General features: G+C 37.5%; 1 protein-coding gene across 4 annotated transcripts in view; it reads left to right on the top strand.

Annotated features, from left to right (window-relative positions):
- Window positions 1-22,394, top strand: part of PARG (poly(ADP-ribose) glycohydrolase) — a 113,261-nt gene that overhangs the window by 42,245 nt on the left and 48,622 nt on the right. For all 4 annotated transcript variants that reach the window (XM_046653784.1, XM_046653786.1, XM_046653783.1 and 1 more), the window contains 3 exons: window positions 5,912-6,004; window positions 9,873-10,030; window positions 21,177-21,256. In XM_046653784.1, coding sequence (XP_046509740.1) covers window positions 5,912-6,004; window positions 9,873-10,030; window positions 21,177-21,256 — 331 coding nt within the window. The remainder of the gene's footprint in view (window positions 1-5,911; window positions 6,005-9,872; window positions 10,031-21,176; window positions 21,257-22,394) is intronic.

The raw sequence follows: 22,394 nt of genomic DNA, 5'->3' as shown, positions 1-22,394 counted from the left end.
TACATGGATGGCCAATAGACACATGAAAAGATGCTCATCATCACTAATCAGCAGGGAAATCCAAATCAAAACTACACTAAGATATCACCTTACACCTGTTAGAATGGCAAAAATATCCAAAACCAAGAGTGACAAATGTTGGAGAGGCTGTGGAGAAAGGGGAACCCTCATACACTGTTGGTGGGAATGCAAACTGGTGCAACCACTATGGAAAACAGTATGGAGATTCCTCAAAAAGTTAAGAATAGAAATACCTTATGACCCAGCCATCCCACTACTGGGTATCTAGCCTAAGAACCTGAAATCAGCAATTCCAAAAGTTCCATGCACCCCTATGTTCATCGCAGCATTATTCACAATAGCCAAGTCATGGAACCAACCTAAGTGCCCAGCAACTGATGATTGGATAAAAAAGATATGGTATATATATGCAGTGGAATACTACTCAGCCATAAAAAAGGACAAAGTCGTCCCATTCACAACAACATGGATACCTTGAGAGTATTATGTTGAGTGAAATAAGCCAGACAGAGAAAGACGAACTCTGTATTACTCCACTCATAGGTGGTGGTTAACATATGGACAAAGAGAACTGATCAGTGGTTGCCAGGGGAAAGGGGGGTGGGGGGAGGGCACTAGGGGTGAAGTGGTGTACCTACAACATGACTCATAATGATGTACAACTGTAATTTCACAAGGATGTTAACTTTCATAACCTTAATTAAAAAATGGTGATGTAGGATTCTATTTATTTACATGGGGAATTGTCCACTATGTAAATGAAAACAAGATGCAAACTTTAATAGATAGTAGCCTGGAAGGATATATCCCAAAATGTTAGCAGGATATCTTGATAGTGGGTATATGGGTGATATTTATTTTCACTTTGTTTATGTTAATTTTCTACAGTGAAAATGCATCACTTTTTAAAAAACATTTTGGTTCTTGTGATGTTTATGAAGACTATATAGCAAAGTGGCCAGTTCTTTGTTGTCATATTAGATGAAAAAAATATACAAAGTTGTTTGAGCAACATGATTTCAAGTGATTTTTTCTGTGTGAGAAGAAAAACAAACACCTAAGTGTAACAAACACTGAAATGGTTATATTAACTTCAGAATCATAGGATTATGAGTTTTTTCCTCTTCCCTATTTAGATTTTGGGGTGATATACTTTTCATATTGAAAATTTTTGTTTTTTGAGGAAGATTAGCCCTGAGCTAACTGCTGCCAATCCTCCTCTTTTTCTCTGAGAAAGTCTGGTCCTGAGCTAACATCGTGCCCATCTTCCTCTACTTTATATGTGGGACACCTACCATAGCATGGCGTGCCAAGCTGTGCCATGTCTGCACCCGGAATCTGAACCGGCTAACCCCGGGCCGCCAAAGTGGAACGTGCACACTTAACTGCTGCACCACCGGGCTGGCTCCTGAAAATTGTTTAATGAAATTTAATGTTCTATATCTTTTATATAAAATTTTTTGAAAATTCCTATTAAAGAAGAGTGTTAGTAACTTTTCAAAATTTCACCAGTATCTAATTAGGTTTACACCAATAGATAAAATGTAGAGGCTTGAGGTGTTTATTGTATTTGTCGATTTGTGATTGGTCACTATTTAAAAGCTGTCTGCAAGGCTGGCCCAGTGGCGTAGTCGTTAAGTTCACTTGCTCTGCTTCGGTGGCCTGGGGTTCGGAGGTTTGGATCCTGAGCATGGACCTAGCACTGCTTGTCAAACCACACTGTGGTGGCTTCCCACATAAAATAGAGGAAGACTGGCACAGATGTTAGCTCAGTGACAATCTTCCTCAAGCAAAAAGAGGAAGATTGGCAACAGACGTTAGCTCAGAGCCAATCTTCCTCACATATGCCCAAAAAAAGCTGTTTGCTATGAACTGTTTGAAGAAGCAGATCTACGGAAGTGTCCTCATTTATTAAAATACACTAGTTTTCTGATTTTACCAGCTATAGGTTTCACTTATTCACTCAAAGTTCAGTAGTAAATATTTAGTACTTTCCGTGTGTCAGGTACTGCAGTTAGTAATGTATGATTATGTCTTTAGTATTAGAGCATACGTCACAGATTGTTTTAGTTGATCAAGTATTCTAAGAAAGAAGAAATAAGTAAACTCTTCTGTTTGTATGCTTCTAGATATTGAAATTATTTATAACGTTCTGACATTTGACAAATTTAGTTACTGGATTTTAGTGGTTTGTCCATGTTTCTCTCTGCTGATAGGAGAAAGAAAGATAGCTTCTCCATGGTCACTGACGAGATTGCAGTAATTACTATCCTTCAAGGTTGGGCTGATGTATTGGGAGGGTCACAGAAAGAGCACAGAAAGAGGTCAGTGATCACGGATGTGATTGTTTATGGTTCTGTCTTCATTCCTGGCACAGTGTCTGGCACATAATAGATACTCAAATATTTGTTTACTGGCCAATTGAATGAATGAACAGATCTGTAGTCTAAAGAGAGGAAAAGGGCAAAATAGCATTATAATTTTGAAACTCATTGTATCAATTCTGGGTGAAATATACACATAAGGAATTTTTGGGACTAGAATAAAAGGTCATTATCTACACACATGCACAGACATATGCACAGAAACACTTGCTACATGTAATTATGCAGGCTATCCAGTAGGGCTCTTCTTGTGGGAGAATTTAATGAAACTTTCTTTTTTACCGTCATGTAAATGCTTATTCTTCATCATCATCATCATCATCATCATTACAATAACATAATATATATATTATAAATAAATGCTTATTTATTATTTAAGGCTCTTCCCTCTCTTAAAGTTAAGAAATGATTTACATTTAAAAATGTTTGCTACTTACATCTGGGTTTGCATTGTAGAGATTAATAAGTTAGAGATTAATAAATAGTAAATTTGTAAAAAGTAAGGTTACATAAAGATACTAATAATATGTGAGAGGGCATAAGAGAGGGCTAGTTCTTTAAATTATGCATTCCATCTCAAACAGTAGTTGGATCACTTTTTTTATGTTTTCATTTGTGTTTCCAAAGCAACATTAGACATAGGTCTGAAATGCTGATAGTTGTGAAGTCCAGTGTAGTAACGTTTCATCAGATAAATAAATTTTATCAAATAAATAACTTTTAAAGCTTGTGACAGTCAGCAAAGCATGGCAGCAGCTACTCATATGTCAATTTTAAAAGACAAGGACAGGTACCCAAAGGAGAAGAAGCTGTCAGCCTATTTAGACACTTAAGGTTAAATGTCTTAAGGTTAAAAATGCTTGGATAGACACTTCTCCCTATCCCTTTTGCTAAATACAGGACACTGTATAAGCGTAAGAAGACTCTGAAAGGTGGAGAGAAGACTGACCAGCTAGGGTCTGTGGGCCCTCAGGAAGACACTGCACCAGGGTGGTATCAGCAGAGGCCTGGTGGGCAGCCTGAACTCTCACACCCACCCAGCAGTATCAAGATGCCTCTCCCACTCTTTGCCCTGGGAGCCAACAAAGGTGGACTAGAGAATCTGAGTTTCCACTCCTAACTGGCAATAATGGGGTGGCTGTCCCCTTCCACTGTCACAGAAGGCTTGCTAAAACAAGATTTAAATAAGATCCAAAGTCTTATAATACCCCAAATAACCAGATTCAATCAAAAATCATTCATCACCAAGAACCAAGAAAATCTCAACTGAAATGAGAGAAGACAATCAACGGACGCTGGCCATGAGATACAGATGTTAGAATTATCTGTGACACAATATTTTTGAAAGACTAAAAGAAATGAACTGTCAACTGAGAATTCCATATCCAGTGAAAATATCCTTCAAGAATGAAAGGGAACCATGGCATTCTCAGATGAAGGAAAGGAAGAGAATTTGTCATTAGTCGACCTGTCCCAAAAGAATGTCCAAAGGAAGTCAAGTAAGTTTGGAAATAACTTTTTACCAGAAACTAAAAAAATTTTTTATTAGTTATTATGCCAAGGTGCTAGGGAAGTAGCTTGGATCCTACTCAGAACATAAAGTGCATATGCCATTGGCAGAAGTCCTCAGAGACAGGAGTGTGGCCATATCTGAGTGAGATTCTACAAGGTCTAGCACTTAGTGTTACCCTCCGGATTAGGACTTACACATCCCATGAAGGATTTCTTCAGAGTCCAAATCACTGGATGTCAAAGCAAAGAGTGGCTACGATACATGCGTTGAATTCATAGTTCCATTGTACAGAGGGAAGATATGCTACCTACTTGCTTAATAGATGAACTACTTCTTTCTCCCGAAAGTGCCAGAACAATGGCTTAGAGGATCAGAAAAGACCAATTCCAGATTGGAATGGTGCACAATCAATGTTGATTTATAATCAGGTTTGTTTATTAAGTAGTAATTGACTTAACCACCCAACCTAAAGGAATTTCTTGAAACAAAGGAAATGATAGAAGATGGAATCGTTGAACATCAGGAAGGAATAAAGAACAAGAGAAAGAGTAAAAATATAATTTTTCTTCTTGAGTATTCGAAATTATGTTTGACATTTTCTCTTTCACTTTTTAAAAAAATTACAATACTGTCAAATGTGGTTCTCAATCTATATAGGGAAATATTGAATAAAATTATATTATAAATAGAGGAGGGTAAAGGAACTTAAAGAAAGGTAAAGTTTCTGTACTTTACTGGAGCTGGTAAAAAGTTGACCCCTGGAAACAGTGATAAGTTATATATAATGTAATGCCTAGAACAGCCAGTAAAAAAAAATCTGTTCAAAGAGGTGTACTCAAAAACACTCTAGATAAATAAAAATGAAATTTTAAAATATGCTCAAGTGACCCACAGGAATGAAGGGAAAATAAAATCAGAGTGAATGTAAATTATCTTTGTTAATTTTTCTGTTTACACACATACCCCATCCAGCTGCAGATAGACAAATGAATGTTCTTTTATTTCAGGTTAGCTCCTGATAGCAAAGGAAATCTATAGATATTTGTAAAGAGTCTGTATCCTCATCAATCCCAAGCATTGGTCACAAAGGAAAGTGGGGAGAGCCGTTTAGTAGAGGCCAGAACACTTGGGTTCTAGTTCTGATTTAATTGCTAATTGACCTTCTCAATCTAGGATGATCAGATAACCTCCTTGGCCCCAGTTTTCTTTTCTCTGTAGAGACCTCTTCTAGTTCAGATGTGATTTCAGATAGATAAATGCTTTACTTTGATCCTGACTGTGTATGTAGTATCTCTAAATTAGAGTGTTTTCATTTTCAATACTTTTAAAGGAATAACCCTGGTGTTTAGAGAGAAATTGGATTAAAAGGCCCAAAGTAATTTTGAAAGCCTTGTGGAGATGGGAAATTATAGAAGACAAAAATGGACCATGAATGTCATCTTTGTTGTACTTCAAATTATGATATGGGAATTGTGGTTTTAACTTCCCAAGGGTGCCTGGAAATGGAAAAGTGTAAGGTCATCAGACTTAGTACCCAGTAGGTTAGATTTGACACACATGATATGGTCTGAAATAATTAGTGTGGCTTTAATGGTGATTTGTTTAAGTTTCAGACTGTTGAAGCTAGATGGGTCCTTGAGGGCGTCTCAGAAGTCCTTGGTGGTCTGGCAGCTTTTGGTTGATGTAACCAAGGGCAGAATGTACTGTTTTTCATTTGCAAGTGTTTTATTTGTTGTGAATGCTGACGTGAGAGATATTTCATATTTGGGATGCTTAATTCATTTTCAGAGGGCATTAAGGTGAATTACATACATTTGGAAATGAGTTTGTAAGTTCTTTAGTGCACCCTGTTCATGTGCTCGTACATGTTTGATGATGCTGATAATGTGCTTTATTATGGGATCCTACGAAAAGCAGATATGTAGTTTAATTTCATAACAAACATTTGTTCGTTGGTAATTATTCACCAATAACGTATTTTATTGGTTTTCAGGTACTTGAAGAAGCAGAAGCTCAACATTTATATCAGTCCATTTTGCCTGATATGGTGAAAATTGCACTGTGTCTGCCAAATATTTGCACCCAGGTTGGTGGAAATAACTTCTTCCTCAGTAGCTTCCTTGAGACTCAGAATTGAATTTCCTTTAAACTCTAGTGGCTAAGGTCAAAGAGAGAGAAGGGAAACAGTTTTTGCCAGAGTATGATGATTTTGCTATACTAAAGAAAAGGTTAGAGGCTGGAGAGAAGGCTGCAAAAGGACATTAAAAATGCAGCATTCAATTTCTGAGCTTCAGTTTACACTGTTGATGTTTGCTTGCTCAGATTTCTTTTTCTCTTTTTTGTTTAAACAATCTCTAACTTAAAAAAAAGTGGCCATTATTTCAAAACATCCTAATGGATTTAGAACATTTTACCTTCAAAATGGCTTAATACTGCCCACTCCCTACCCCCTCCCCCAAAGCGGTATATTGTATAACAAGTGAGCTTTCTTGGTACTTTATTAACTTTTAAAAAATGAAAGAAAAGATCTGGTATTATTTCATTTTGTTTGGAGTGTATTATTTATTTCTATGTAACAATCTCAAAATTTAGTGGTTCAAAGCAACAAGCATTTAGTATCTCACAGTTTCTGTCGGTCGGGAATTCGGGAGCAGCTTAGCTGGGTGGTCCTGGCCCAGGGTCTCTCTTGAGGTTGCAGGCAGGATGTAGGCGAGGGCTGCAGTCCTCTGAAGGTTTGACTGAGAAGGAGGAGCCGCTTCCAAGCTGGCTCACTCACATGGCAGTTGGCAGAAGGCCTCAATTTCTTGTCATCTGCCTCTCCGTGGGCAAGCCCTCATGACAGGGTTGCTAACTTCCCCAAAACAAGCCACGCAAAGGAGAGAGCAAGGAAATGGCAGTGCCTTTTTTACGATAGTTTCTGAGGGTACCCACTCTCTTCCACTGTTTTTTTTTCATTGGAAATTAGTCACTAAATCTAGCGCACACTCAAGGAGAGGATAATTAGGCTCTGCCTCTTAAAGGAAGGAGTGTCAAAGAGTGTGTGGACATATTTTCAAACCACCTGAAGAGGTTGTTGGTTTGTTCTTCATAATTTTATTCCCATGTGTCTCACAACAGTGGTTTGAATTTGCCTGTCTTTTTTTTTAAAGATTGGCACCAGAGCTAACAACTGTTGCCAATCTTCTTTTTTTTTTCCCTTCTTCTCCCCACAGCCCCCCAGTACATAGTTGTACATTCTAGTTGTAGGTCCTTCTAGATTTGCTTTGTGGGACGCCACCTCAGCATGGCCTGACGAGCAGTGCCATGTCTGCGCCCAGGATCTGAACTGGTGAAACCCTGGGCCGCCGAAGCAGAGCACCTGAACTTAACCACAGGGCCACGGGGCTGTCTCCTTGCCACATGGATGCTATCCAGGGTTCTGCTAATACTGTTGCTCCACAGGGGCCCTAGGGACATTTTGGGTGAACAATTTCTGGGTGGTCCCACACATTGCAGTCTGTCACTGAGACACCCCAAAACCAACAAGCACAGTCGTTGGGGCAACTAAAAAACATGTCCAGGTGCCTGAAGGCCATGCCACCTTCAATTGAGAACCACTGAATGTTTTTCATCATGCCATATTTTTAGTATTTTACCGTCATATTTCCAATTTTATTTGACCTCATTAGTGCATTGTATCTGAGATAAGTTTTTCTATTGGGCAGGGAAAATGTATTTTAAAACTCATCCTCTTCTTGTTTATGTTGAACGTTATTTGCTTAATTATGTTTTGTGTTCATTCTTTTCCCATTCCCTCCTTGCTTTTCCCCTTACCTAGTAAAGTTTCTCACTACCTCTTAGGCTCTGCCTAACTTTTACTTCCCCTGTGCAGCCTTCCCTACCTCCGCCAGCCAAAGTTAATCTGTCCTGGAGTGCTCAAATCGTATTTAGCACAGTTTGTAATTTATGTCTTATCTCCTCCTGGTGAGTTAAATTGCATATATTGTTATTTAATGAATTTATCACATTAACATTCTTTAGGTCAAATCCAAAAAGTAAATTTTAGATTTATAAAAAGGAAATTAAAGGAAACAAATTTTGTTCATGAACTTTTTGAAAGATCTTGGTTCATATTATCCAGTCATTTATTTTATTCATCTAGCTGAGCACTTTATGAAAAGATTTACAATCTCTAGTTTTCCCCGAGTATGAGCTTTCAGGCGTTTCTCCTCACCAAGAGAACAGAAATCGTTTATTCTATTTAAAATTATATTATTTGGTTATTTGGAGGAGAAGAAATGTTTATGTTTAAAGTCCATTAAGCCTAAAAATATCACCATTAATTTTTAAAATCATTTTTGTAGATAACTGGGTAAATGGTAGTTAAAAACTCATTTCTTACTAAAATCAAGTAACAGTTTGCTTTAAGCCATTGACTCATTGTCACCTTTTCTAAACTCATTGCTGGGTTGTAAATAAATGTGTGGGATGGGTAAAGAAGATCAATATGAGCTCTCTATTTCCTCCTTCTTAGAGATGGTAATCACTAAGGCCTAAAAGGAGAGAGAATTTTGGATACCAAAGTGAAAATAAGTTCTTTACATTTCCCTTGTTTACCTTTGTATTTTCCGAAGAGAAATAGTTGAAATGCAAGTTTAACCTTATCTTTTTCTAGCAAACTCTTATTCTAGCAGTGATGTGTATTTTCTGTTACTTTTGAGTGTTGATTCTGAGAGTTGATCAAACTGTTCTCTGTGCATCCTGGTTTGAGATTAATACAGTTATCCAGGATTCTTAGTTCTGGGTCTTATTGAAAGGGAGAAGGAGAAGCACCTCTAGATATTATGTTGGGCCATTTTGAAACTTAACAACTGATGTGGAAACTGGCAGTTGGTCTTTGGCTTTACTCTCATGTCTTTAAAAACATGTAGTTTAAGGGGCTGGCCCCGTGGCCGAGTGGTTAAGTTCGCGCGCTCCGCTGTAGGCGGCCCAGTGTTTCGTTAGTTCGAATCCTGGGCGCGGACATGGCACTGCTCATCAGACCACGCTGAGGCAGTGTCCCACATGCCACAACTAGAAGAACCCACAACGAAGAATACACAACTATGTACCGGGGGGGGCTTTGGGGAGAAAAAGGAAAAAATAAAAAAAAAATCTTTAAAAAAACAAAAAAAAAACAAAAAAACATGTAGTTTAAACATTTAAAATAAATAAAACCTACTGAACACAGTACTCAGGTCCTGTGGATTATACTGAAAGTAAAAGGTCAGTGAATTTCGGATTGATATAACTAGAAGATATTTCAGACATAAGACATTTGAAGGAAAAATGTCCTACATCTTCCTTAATTTGGAATGATTATGTAGGAAATGGCTGTCTTCTTACAAGTTAAACATAAATCTGTATACACATATGCCATTAATTGCTTTAATAAAATTAGATTTGGGTCTCATAAAGAAATTGTCTGTGAATTGTTTCTCAGAATTAGCGGGAAAAGACTCACTTATTGAAATATTTTCCTTAGGTCATTTTATTTAGAACTGAAATAGAAAAATTACAGTGTCCAACCATCTTTAATATAAGTGAGAACAGAATTTAGCATATGCAATAATAACTAAACTCAACATTGCCTTTTTCTCTTTCGTCCTTTGTTTTAATTTTCATTACATAGATAATGTGTTTTTATTTTCTTACTTGCTAAAGCAATCTTGTTTTTCACTAACAAGTAATGTTTTGTGTTCTCTTCACTATCATTATTATTGACTAGAAACCTGCAGTTTGTCAAACACCTACATTTTTCCAATCATCCTTGATGAACTGCCCTTGACTTCAACAGTATTGCTGATTTAAGGATTTAAGAGTGGCCTGAAATTATTCCTGCCTTAATTTAGCAAATGCAATTTGGTGCCTCTGCTTTTGAAATTGCTAAACTAATTATTGCTCATCTTGTCTGTATTTTTTGTTTCCTCTATCAGCCAATACCACTCCTGAAACAGAAGATGAATCATTCCATCACAATGTCACAGGAACAGATTGCCAGTCTTTTAGCTAATGCTTTCTTCTGCACGTTTCCACGGCGAAATGCTAAGATGAAATCAGAGTATTCTAGTTACCCGGACATTAACTTCAATCGGTATGTTTTCAGAGAACACCTCTTTACCAATGAAATAGAGAAGGGTGGAAGGAATTAATAATATTTATTGAGTGATTTGCCGTAGGCCAAACTTTTTGTGTACAATTATCTAATTTAATCTTTATAATATGTTGAGTTAAGTGATATTTTTGCCATTTTGCAGGTGAGATAAACGTTCACAGAGGTTATGCAAATTGTTTAGGATCCAGGAGCCAATAAGTCTCAGAGCTGAGGTTTAATCTCAGGTCTCTCTTACTCTAAGGCCCACATTCTTTCCACCCTGTCGGATTGTCCTCCTCTGAGTGCCCTGGAGTTTTTATACTTGTTAGATGTGATTAGTCACAGGAACATTTGTTGTATGTTATAATATTTGTATGCTGAAACAATGTTAAAGCTGAAGTACCAGTCCTCCTTTCTTGGAAGTATGAGTTTAAAGTTACAAGGCTGACTATCTTATGAGACTTGAAAAATATACTTGTTAATATGAAAAGCAAAAGTGAAAGTTAACTTTAACTTTTTATAGACATGACTAATTTATCCATGTAATATTTTAAAAAGAAAATAAAAGAATGCTTAAATTATTTGACTAAAGTAATACATTTTGAAAGTATTGATAAAGTTTCAGATTCTAGCCATTTTCCCAAATGATAACTCTCTGTCATCTACACAAAACACACGTGTAAAATCTTGGCAAATAAGTATCATTTTTTTTCCTCTCTCCCACTCCCCCCTCCTAAAGTTTACTCTTTCTTTTTCCACCTGAGAATTATCTTTATGGCAACTCTGAGTAGAATGTGAGTTTTCTTCCCTAGTGTCAGGAGAGGGCCTTCAGAAAATTGCTACAAAGTATGCTCCTCTTTCCCAGTAGGTTGAGTGTAATGTCCTCCTGCGCTACCTTCCTCTTATCCCCACTCCTGCCTCTGTGGGTGGGACAGTGTGGGCAGGGTGCAGAGTAAGAGGTGCAGTCAGGGAGCGAAGTGACAGTTTTGTATGCCGTTTTGTTTTTGTCTTCAAAGTTGCAGTAGTGTCACTTATATTAGTTTGCTCTTTTAATGTTGTTTCTTTTAAAACTTTTTATTTTGAATTAATTTTAGACGTGTAAGAAAGTTGCAAAAATAGTACCTGGAATTCCTGTGTACAACTCACCTAGCTTTACCCTTATGGTCACATTACTATGTAACCATACTATGTTGCCACAGTGAAATTATCAAAAGCAGGAAGTTAACATTGGTGTGATACTTTTAACTGAACTACAGACCTTATTTGAATTCCACCAGGTTTTTTACTGTATTTTTCTGTTCCAGGATCCTCCAAGTATCCCACGTTGCATTTAGTTTCCTTAGTCTCCTCCACCCCATTCCTTAGTTTTTCCTTTTCTTTCATGACTTTGACACTTTTGAAGACTGCTCATCAGTTATAGAATGTTACTTAGTCTGGGTTTCGCTGACATTTTTTCACAAATGGCGTAAAGTCATGCACTTTGGCAGGAGTATCACAGAACTCATGTTGTGTCCTTCTCAGTGCATCACGTGAGTGAACTCATGATGTGGATGTGTCTTCTTACTAGTGATCACCTGACTCAGTAAGATGATGTCTGCTGGGTTTTCCACTGCATAATTACTATCTTTTCCTTTGGGATCAGTAAATATCTTGGGAGATCTGTTGACACTATACAAATGTTTTGCCTCACATTTCCCCCCTTAATTTTAGTATCCATTGGTGGATCTTGTCTGCAAACATTACTACTGTAGTATTTACTTATTGTGATTTTTCTATTTCCCTCTTTCCTTCCACATTTATTAATTGGATTGTAAGGAAGAGCTATCCCTTCTCATTTTTTTATATCAGAATAGACTTATGGATATTTATTTTAGTCCGTCAGTTAAAATTTAACACTGTTATTTATTTTGCTGCTCAAATTATTCTAGCGTTGGCCACTAGGGCTCCTTCAGCTTGGCTTCTGTGTTCTTTTGACAAGCCCCCAACATTTGTTTTGAGCATTTTCTAACTTTCTGGCATCACAAGATATTTCAGGCTCATCTTATGTTTTCCATGATGCGGCTTTGGAATCAACCATTTTTCCAAGGAAACTTGAACGTAAGATTTATTGGAGAATGGTATTTAGAGACCAAGATCTGGTGATAGTTGTGCTCATTGCTACTAGAGTGTCATGGTTTCAAGTGCCACTTACTTTTCTGACAACTCCAGAAGGCAGTGGAGAGATAGATTCACAGTTCTCTGCAGTGACGCAGAATTGTCATCCAAAGAGCGTTATTTTTAGCCTCTTGAAATGTAGAATGCTTTTCTCTCTTAAGATGAGAAAAATTCTAGGTCAGCTGGTTAGTACCTAATAAAAATTTTTATTAAAACTAAGCCACTTCAGTACATTTATTGTGTTTTATTTTATTTATTTGGTAAATGAAAGCATAGCAGATGATTTGAATGTAAGACTACTTTTAGACTGTAGTAATTCTTGGGCTATATTTTTAAGCCTTTCAAACATTAAAATATCAATGAAAATCTTTGTTATCACATATAGTACTCTCCATTATCAACACTAAGGAGGAGTGTAGCAACAAACAAAAAATGATGTCATCTTTGTAAGAGAATTTCTTTAAAATCTCAGCAACATTGTCCATTTTATATCATAGCCTGTTTGGTTGTGTAAATACCAGTTGTTAGGGGCATGTTTTTAACTTCTTTTTCAAAATCGGTGCATTAGCTAAGTTTGTTTTGAGAATAGTATTTAGTCAGTTTAGTTCAAATATACAATGAGCAATTACAGTACTCTCCACAGCGTGTTAAGTGCCTTGGGGTACAAGAGAAAGGACAGGCCAGTTTCTGACTTCCGTGCCTTTCTCTCCTCCATGTGGCTTTTGTTCCTCCTTCAAGGCTCATTTCACGTATCACTGTTTCTGACAGCTCTGATCCTGCCAGGATAGGTTTGCTATTTCTCTGATTTCCTATGACAGCCTGTATGTACCTGTTATATAAAGGAGAGGTACACATTATTGTGACACTCTATTAGATAAGGATATAATTTAATAAAGGAAGCCTTCGCTGAGGAAATAACTTTTGAACTAAGCATATGAAGGTAGGGAGGAGTTTTTACCAAGGAGGAAAGGAGAAGTGATTGCATTCTAGGCAGGGGGAACAGCATGTACAAAGGCACTATGGAGAGAAGCACGCGACATGTCCAGGGACTGAGAGTAGACCAGTGTGGCTGTAGCACTGGAAGAAAAAGGAGAAGCTGCAAAAGTAGGTGGGGGCCTGTAGGCCATCCTTCGCAATAGGAGGAAGTCATTAAAGGAATTGATATGGGGGGATGGGAGGAAGCTGGTACATCTGCTCAGATTTACATTTTCTAAAGTTTGTTTTGACTACAGTGTGGGAACCACGTTGCAAAGGGGCCAGAGTACAATGATTTTACCCAGTTGGGAGGCTATTGTAATGTACCAGGAAAGAGAGGATGGTAGCTGGATAGTGTAGTGGTGGAGGTGGAGGTGTGGAGACATTTGAAGGGCAAGTCAGTGTGATGGTGAAGGACTGGATTGGCAGGTTGACAAAGAGGCATCCAGGGTACTTCCCAGGTTTGTGCCATCGGGCATGCGCCTTTAGCGCTCTCTACTTTTTCTACTGTACTGCCTACCCTACTTTGTTATCATTGCTTGTTTAATCCTTTCAGTGGGACAGAGATCATATCTGTCCTGTTCTTTGTTGTTTTCATAAAATCTCATGCATTGTAGGCCTTCATAAATCCTTGTTGAATGAATAAAAATAAATTTTACAGATGAAACATTTGAGAAATTAAGTGACTGGTTAGTGGCAGAGTCCTAGGACTGTAACTTACTCTTCGTTCTCAGTCTGCTGTCTTACTTTTCAAACTGCATCTTATTCTTAGGAATTGGGAGATTTTTTGGTTTTTTTGGTGAGGAAGATTGGCCCTGAGCTAACATCTGTACCAGTCCTCCTCTATTTTGTATGTGGGACACTGCTACAGCATGGCTTGACGAGTGGTGTGTAGGTCCGTGCCTGGGATCCAAACACACGAACCATAGGCCACTGAAGCAGAGCACACAAACTTAACTGCTATGCCACCAAGCCAGCCCCCAGATGTTTTATTTTTAAGCCACATATAATTAAAGTTTTTACCTTTAATTTCTTTAGTATTTGGGGTAAGATTGAGAGAAAACAAATAGCATTGGTATCTGCAATTGCAGTTGTATAAGGAACCTGTTTATTAAATACATATTTTTTTGCTTATTTGAGAAGTTATTTAAGAATTTTCTCTACTATACAAGTAGACTCACTAGTAGTTAAGGGCTATGCATCCCTCACAGGTTTTCTTTTTTAATATAGAAACGGAAATGGTCAAATTTTGTGTGTAAGTAAAGAAGTGGAAATTTAATTTTGTAGAAATACAATTATCTGTTTCCATGAAGAGTATTATATTAATAATAAGGATTCTCCAAAGAGTAAATAGCCTCTCTGTTTTATTCAGAATAAGTATTTTTCAGCTCTAGGATCTGGCAGACATGCTGTAAATTATAAAATTTCTATCCAAAATTCAGAAGACAGTGGTTTTGGGGTTGTTATCCTGGTTTTTGGTTTTGGTAAGAAGTAGCTCTAATTAATAATGCTTTAGAATTAGTGTTTCAATGGCTACTTACGATTTGTTTTTGTGGAATGAGTAATCAGCTAGTGCATGTATCTCGATGGTCTCTAAGACAAACCTTTGATGTCTTAGTTACAAGCTTTCTCAATTACAGTTAAGTCAAACAGTTGTAAACTTCTTAAATTTTTAATTTTTTGGATAAGAACTGTGCATTCTCTTACTAAGTTAAGATTGTATCAGAAAACCTCTTCTCTAAAAAATGTTATTTTTAAAAACAGTATTATGGGGGGACTGACCCAGTGGCTGAGTGGTTAAGTTCGCATGCTCCACTGCAGCAGCCCAGGGTTTCGCTGGTTCAGATCCTAGGTGCGGATATGGTCCCGCTCGTCAGGCCACGTTGAGGCAGTGTCCCACATGCCACAACTAAAAGGACCTGCAACTAAGATATACAGCTATGTACAGGGGGTTGAAGGAGATAAAGCAGAAAAAAAAAGAGAAGAAGAAGAAGATTGGCAACAGTTGTTAGCTCAGGTGCCAATCTTATTAAAAAAAAAGACAATGGTATTATGGGTACTTTCAAACATTCTAAAAAATAAAGAGTACAGTATGGTGAACCCATGTTTTAATCACCGAACTTCAATACTTACCAGTTTGGTTTTTTTTCTTCTGTTTTTCTCCTATCTAACCCCACATTTTTTTCATAGGATATTTTAAAGCAAATTCCAGACATGGTTTCGCTCATTAAGAATTCAATATTTAAACTCTTCACAGAGAACTTTAGTCCTACATCTTGGTTAAATGTTTATAGCACTTTCCTCAGAAAAGCTTAAGGTTCTCTGTGGATAACTATAAATATGCATTCCCCACCAGTAAAAAAAGAAAAAGCACAAGAAAGGGATAGAAAGTTAAGCGTGATTAGAATCAGCAATTGTAGATTTTAACAAGGAATAAAAAATTGTATATAGAATACAATCTCAATTATGTTAAAACATCTGTATCTATTAATATACTTCTGTGTTTACATCTGTACATATAGATGTATGAGCATGGAAAATAGACTGACAAGAAAATGCATCAAAATATGATTACCATTGACTGGTGAGAAAAACATTGAACACTTTCAGTTCATCTTTTTCTATATTTATCGGGTTGTTTATAATGAGTGTATATTACTTTTATAGTCAGAAGAAAATAGTTACTTAAGAGGAGGAACAAGCAACGATCAGAAATGGAGCAGAAGACAAAATTGATAAAAAGAGTGATGATTTTTGTAATTTGATTTTGCGAGTGGAATCCCACAGATTTTTTGAGCCTTTCTCGAAAAGCTAGTGTGGGTAGCTTCTTCCTTCCTAATTATAGCCCCGCAGACACCGTGTCATTATCTCCCTTCACCCTCACTTTTCCGTTCAGCATGTAAAAGAAACCCAAGCCCACAGGGCCCTCGGGCCGGGCACTTGCCACGCTGGCAGTCTCCTTTTCCCAATAGTAAAATGGAACACGGGTTTGGGATGGCTGACAGGTAGAAGTCAAGGAGTCTTGGGAAGCCTTGGCTTCCATGACTTCTCATTTCCTGCCACCATTTATATTAATTTTAATATATGTTTTAATTTTAAAGCATCTTTGTTTTTCAGTTAAACTTCTGACAGGGGAATGCTGGGACTTCTTGTCAATGGCACCTTTATCTTTTTCATTGTTCATGGTCGTTTATCCTGAAGACTGAGCTGGTTGGCTCTGAGTGTCAGCATGTTAGGCTTGATGGGAAGTGAGGCTGAGCCATTTTTCTTAATGAAGGGACTATGGATTAGAACAATGTAAACATTTTATGTAAATGAGTGTTGATTTTTTTGCTGGGCATTAAGTAATGCCTTATTCCAGCCCAAGGACCTTTGCTTACTCAGCATTATCTGAAATTTTTTTTTGCATGAGAATATCTCTCAGTAACAATAGCTAATATTTATTAGGTACTTGCCATGTAACAGCCACTGTGCTATTGTTTTTTACTTAATCCTCACACCAATCTCACAAATTAGCTATTCGTGTTTTTCTCATGTTTCAGATGAGGAGGTGGAGGTTTATAGAGGGTAGATTACTTCACCAAGTTAACTGGTATAATTGGGATTCAAACTCAGGATATTGTCGGCCTCTAGAAGCTGTATCTCTTACCCCTTCTGCCATGCACCCCTCCCTTTGAATGAACTGGATTAATACTACTTACTGTGTAGCTAGTCAGAAATTCGAACTATCCTTAGAAATTCTTTTCTTTTTTTTTTTTTTTGAGGAAGGTTAGCCCTGAGCTAACATCTGCTGCCAATCCTCCTCTTTTTGCTGAGGAAGACTGGCCCTGAGCTAACATCTGTGCCCATCTTCTTCTACTTTATATGTGGGATGCCCGCCACAGACAGCATGGCTTGACAAGCAGTGCGTGGGTCCTCACCCGGGATCCGAGCTGGAGAACCCTGGACTGCTGAAGCAGAACATGCAAACTTAACTGCTGCGCCACTGGGCTGGCCCCGCCTTAGAAATAATTCTTGATTTGGAAAACGAACCAAAGCCATTCATCAGCCCAGAGTGACCATGAGGGATGACCGTGAGCGATGTAAGCTCTTGGTATCCCAATAGCATTTTCACCAAATAAGAGTTTAAGTAGGTCTGTTGAAGATTTTAAATGAGGCATACTCTTATCTTCCTGGCTGATGGATGTTCTTTTGGTCACCAGAACACTGGGAATTAATTAAGGCAAGTAGAGCCTGTGGTAGTCTCCACAGTTGATTTAGGGAATCTCAGAAGCCAGGATGTCTGCACTTTCCTCACTGAGATCGTTTGTATGTTCATAAGCCTACACTAGCAAACAACAGCAACGATGACTATATGTGGTCAGTGATGCTGGCTGTTGACGGCTCATCTTGATTTCTGTGAATGGAAGTTTCTAGCTAGGGAAGGTTCTGTACTAATAGGTTCAGTGAGAGTAAATGACTTGTCAGCAGAACTGGGACTTGAACATTGTCTTCTGTTCAAACTCAGTGCTCTTTTCGTTATGTCTCACTTTCTCTCAAGAGCAGAATGCTCCGAGAGCACTCCAGAAATGGAAAACAACCAACAGGTCCCCTTTTTTGTGTGGCTTGTGAAAGATCAAGTACCTAATTTGATGAGCCATTTGGTAAGCTGATTATGGAGCATTCTGTTGTTGTTCTGTTTTCTTTTTTGTCTAGTTGCTATTTATGATTTTAGTTTCTGGCAGTTGGGAGTTGTATGTGTGTGTGTATTTAGTCTTAAAAGAGCTATGGCTGTCTAGTCGATTGAATAAGAAAAATGGTAAGAGTATGTGGTAGGAGGCTGACGTCAGTAAATTGAATAAGTCTTCCTTTTTTTATTTATTGTTGTGTTCTTCCAGCCCTGCTTAGTTATGTTAAATACCCCTGACCTTTTCCCCTGCTTGCCTTTCTGGGCCTAAACATTCATATAAAGGCTTCCAATATGATTAGCATTGATGCTTCTGAGATTGCTTAGAAACTGATGGTCAGAGATTAATTGTGGGTTGCAGCAGTGGTCAGCCCAAGAGGCTTTTACATCTGCCTCTTCCCTGGATTGAAAATGCGGCTGGGGCCATATGGCAGAGTGCTGCACAGAAAAGCCAAGAACGACTTTCTGGCTGGGTTCCGGATGATCATTTGCTTCCATTTTAAAGTGGAGGTTATAGTGCTGTGGGTTTGATTTACTGTATACTAATGGGATTAATTCTTAACTTGAAATCACATGAGGGGTGTGTGTGTGTGTGTGTCTAGAATCCAATTCCAGTAATGTTATCAATATTCCATTCAGGGAAAGATCTTATTAAACTATGTTTCTCTTTATATGTATGGAGAGAAAAACACCAGTTAATAAATATCTGACCCTTGATGGACTTATTCCCTTGAAAATAAAAAATTTTGTTTAGAACAAAAGTGAGGTTGCCTGACTGACTTTTTCTATTTGCTTTCTTTAGTAATCGGTAATTATCATTCAGTTACATGCCAAAATGTCTTCCCTACATGCAGAGGGGTTATCATGGCCTAGGTTGTGTGCATGTTTACATGCATGCCTGATGACTCAAAACCCAGGACTGGGAAATCTAAATTAAAAAAAAATTCATGTTCACAAGTTAAAAAATTGGTTGGTGCGTGATTGTTATTCTCTTTGGTTCTCTGTCTCTCTCTGTTTGTCTCTCTGAGTGTCTTTCGCTCTGTGAGTTTCTGTCTCATACTCTCCCTCTGTCTCCAGCCAGATTTCTGTCAATCTCTTTCTCTTCTCTTTATCTTCCCTGCCCTGTCTTTCTGTGTCTCTTCCTTTCTCAGGCTCCATCCTCAGTCCTTCTGTCTTCCTCCTCTCTCTCTCAATGCTGTCCCTTAGATAGTACCTCACTCTTGTAATGACTTTCATTCATGCTGTTTGCCTAGGTCTTTATGTTATTTTCACTTGCTTTCACACCAGGATAATTCATCTTATTTGGTGTTAGTACTTAAAATTTCACAACAAGGAAGTCAAGAATTAGCACAAGGGTTTTAAACCTGTTTCAGCTTCCCCAGCTTTCTCTCCCCCTACCCTCCTCCCCCCACCCCCACACACACACTTTCCTGCTCCATGGGAAGATGGGAAAGCATATTTGGTTACATAGTGATTTGGAACTAGGCTTGGAGCAACGGATAAGCAGAATACTTTTGGGATTCTGCTTGATTTGTACCTATTAGGTTTGGACCTGCAAAATAAACAGTGGTGCTCATTTGTTCGTAGTAGGTAATAACAACAGCCATTTAATCTTCCAGGAAAGTCCATATCACTAGGGTAATATACGTGATCCCAAGAGGCTCCTAAGGTTAATAATTTGTCATCATGGTTATGAAGTATGTGAACTTTTATGTGATTTTTCAAACAGCTGACTATGTTTATGTTTGGGGGAATTATTTCTTAAGGGCAACAGCCATTTTCTCCTCACTAAGCACCAGCTCTGCGGAAGAGGAGCTTTATTCCCTTAATTGAATTGTATAGTACATCAGTTCATCTCTAAGAATAGGTGGTGGCTGCCTTTATGTTCATACTGCGTCCTCTACTAAGTAGTAAACCTAGAAGGGGATTTTGCAATGGATCCCAAGGTATTCATTTAGTAAATCATATTTATTTGCCACACGATGTTTAATTAAACTGCCCAGTGGCTTCTTCATTTTTACTGTCATTTTGATTTAAACAAACTCTGTTCTGGTTGACATATTGCGGAAGAAACCAAACTGAAACCTGCGCTCTCAAAGAGCCTTTCTTTTGGCAGGCAGCTGGATTTTAAGAGTATTTGTAATAAACATTTTAGAAAAATAAGTTCTTTTAGTTGAGTAAAAGTTATCACACAGGCACTCAAACTATTTTTAAGATTCAGTTTTTAACTTTGGTTAAAATACTTTCTGGCATTAGTATTCTTTTCAGGAAATAAGTATTCATATAAATTGTTTTCTCAGAAATTGGCCCTGAATACAGAATTTCAGATCATTGAAAACAGGATCATTTGAAATATGCATTTCCCTCCCTTTTCCTAATTCATTTCACTTGCTCAATAGAATTTTCTCATGGAATTAACTTTTTCCTCTCTGCATAGTTATATAAGCTTGCTTTTCTAATCATGAAAAATTTTACCCATTTTGGCACTTATTAAAGTGAATTTTTGCTTGAAGGGTTTCTGGTTTTAAAGCCAGAGTAGAGGCAGAGGAATAATACCTCATCATTTATAGCTACAGAATTTCTCTATAATTTTTAAATGCCTTTGGAAAGCTAGATCTTGTGCCCAAAAGCATGCTTTTGTGTTTGAAATCTTTTAGTGAACTACTTACTTAGGTCATATGCTGCCAAAGCCCTGCTTTTCTTTCCTCAGGATAAATTGCATTATGTGTTACCAATAACAATGCCACGTCATTTCAAAGAAAACTAAATTAAGTAGTGCAAGTCCAGGTTGCTGGGAACTAGATGTCATAGGGTAGGCACTGTTTTGGTTACCATGCAAAGGGTGTATTTGTTTAATTACCAAGGATTGGTCTGTCCACCAATATCTTGTCATACCCACTAGTCATTGTCCTCGTTGCTGCCCTCCCAACACAATCATGTGGATTTTTTTCAGATAACATTTTTGTTCAATCATTTAACTACCTACTAATATTATGAATTATAAATAGTATTTGCCGTTGGGAAAATGATCGAGCATTAACTCACTGCCCTAATTGACTTTGGGGACCAGATGGTACCTTCTCCCTGGAGGAAGATAGATTGGAGAAACGCAGTTGTTCGAGAGTACCATCTGACTTGAACAACTTTTGAGAAGCCTAGTTCTAGTTGGTTTCAGTCCTCTCCAGATGCCGTTTGAGTCCAAGTAGTGATCTGGTTCTCTGTCATTACAGAATTGCCTTCTGGAAGAATTATTTCTTTCATTACTTGGTAACTATATGGATTTAGTTTTTTGTGACTCATTAAGGCATCTTAAATCATCCTTCACCCTCCTTTATTTTTGGTCTCTTTCAGATTGTTTGAAGGACGTTCATCAAGGAAACCAGAGAAGCTTAAAACACTCTTCTGCTACTTTAGAAGAGTCACAGAGAAAAGTAAATTCCTTTCATTCTAACTATAATTTTTGTCACTGATGGAGACAGTTCAGATCAAGTGGGAGGTCAAAAACATTTTGTATTCAAAGTACACCTTTTCGCCCAGACCACATTGAAACAACAATAATTCAATATTGCACTCTAGATTTTGTGTGTATGTTATATATATACATAAATGTGTGCTATGAATGTGTATGGGTTTTATATACTCTGAAATTAGACCAATGTAACATACTCTAATGAGTTTTCATGAATAAAAACAGTAAATTAATACTTTCAAAAGAAAGTGTATTTTCTAGGAAATACATGTTGGGTGTTCTTATTTAAAGAAGCATTGACTATTAAATTAGTTCATTTGCAGAGATCAACCAACCCATCACTCTCTTTTTGTGCCCTCTTTACACCGTTCATAGAGGTCTTATAAAACAGAGGAAACAATGTCTGTCTTCCTTTGTTGGACCTCGACCATCTTGTTTTCCCAGGGGCTAATCACAGCACCTGAGGCGATAGTGGTAAATGTCTAACCAGTGCTGCTCTTGACCAACTAATAATAGATTGATATTATCGCTCTTATCCTAGGAGCTGTGACCATGGACAAGTTTCATAACATCTCTAAGCCTCAGTTTCCTCATCTGTAAAAGAAAAGAATAATGATAAATTACTTCATAGAGTGGTTATAATTATTAAATGAGATGTTACCTGCTCAATGAATGTTAGCTATTATCAATGGGTAGCCTTTCCTGCAAGTTGATTATAAAGGAAACCAGAACATCTCAAAAGTTTGCTTTTGCTAAATAGAGCAGGTCAACTCTGGTCCAGTGAAATGAGTTCTTTTCAGTTCTGCTCGTCCAGATTGTGGATTCTTTTAAAACACATCATTGAATTGTTTAAAGGTCATTTTTCTCATATCCTTCCTTTAGTAAGTAATCCCACATTATAATGTACTTGGCATTTTTTTCCCTTTGAATGTATTGCTATTGGACATTGTTCAGATTTTTGGAAGGAAATCAATTATCAGGATTTTGGTACTTAAGGGAAAAAATCATATGCTTTTTTGATAGAGGGTTATTTATTTCTTAGCTATCTATTTTTAGTTTTGTGCTCTGTACTGAATGAAATATTAAGGAAAATGAAGGCT

This window comes from Equus quagga, chromosome 2, assembly GCF_021613505.1.
Source record: "Equus quagga isolate Etosha38 chromosome 2, UCLA_HA_Equagga_1.0, whole genome shotgun sequence".
Taxonomy (NCBI): Eukaryota; Metazoa; Chordata; class Mammalia; order Perissodactyla; family Equidae; genus Equus; species Equus quagga.
This window is presented reverse-complemented; position numbering and strand designations above follow the sequence as displayed.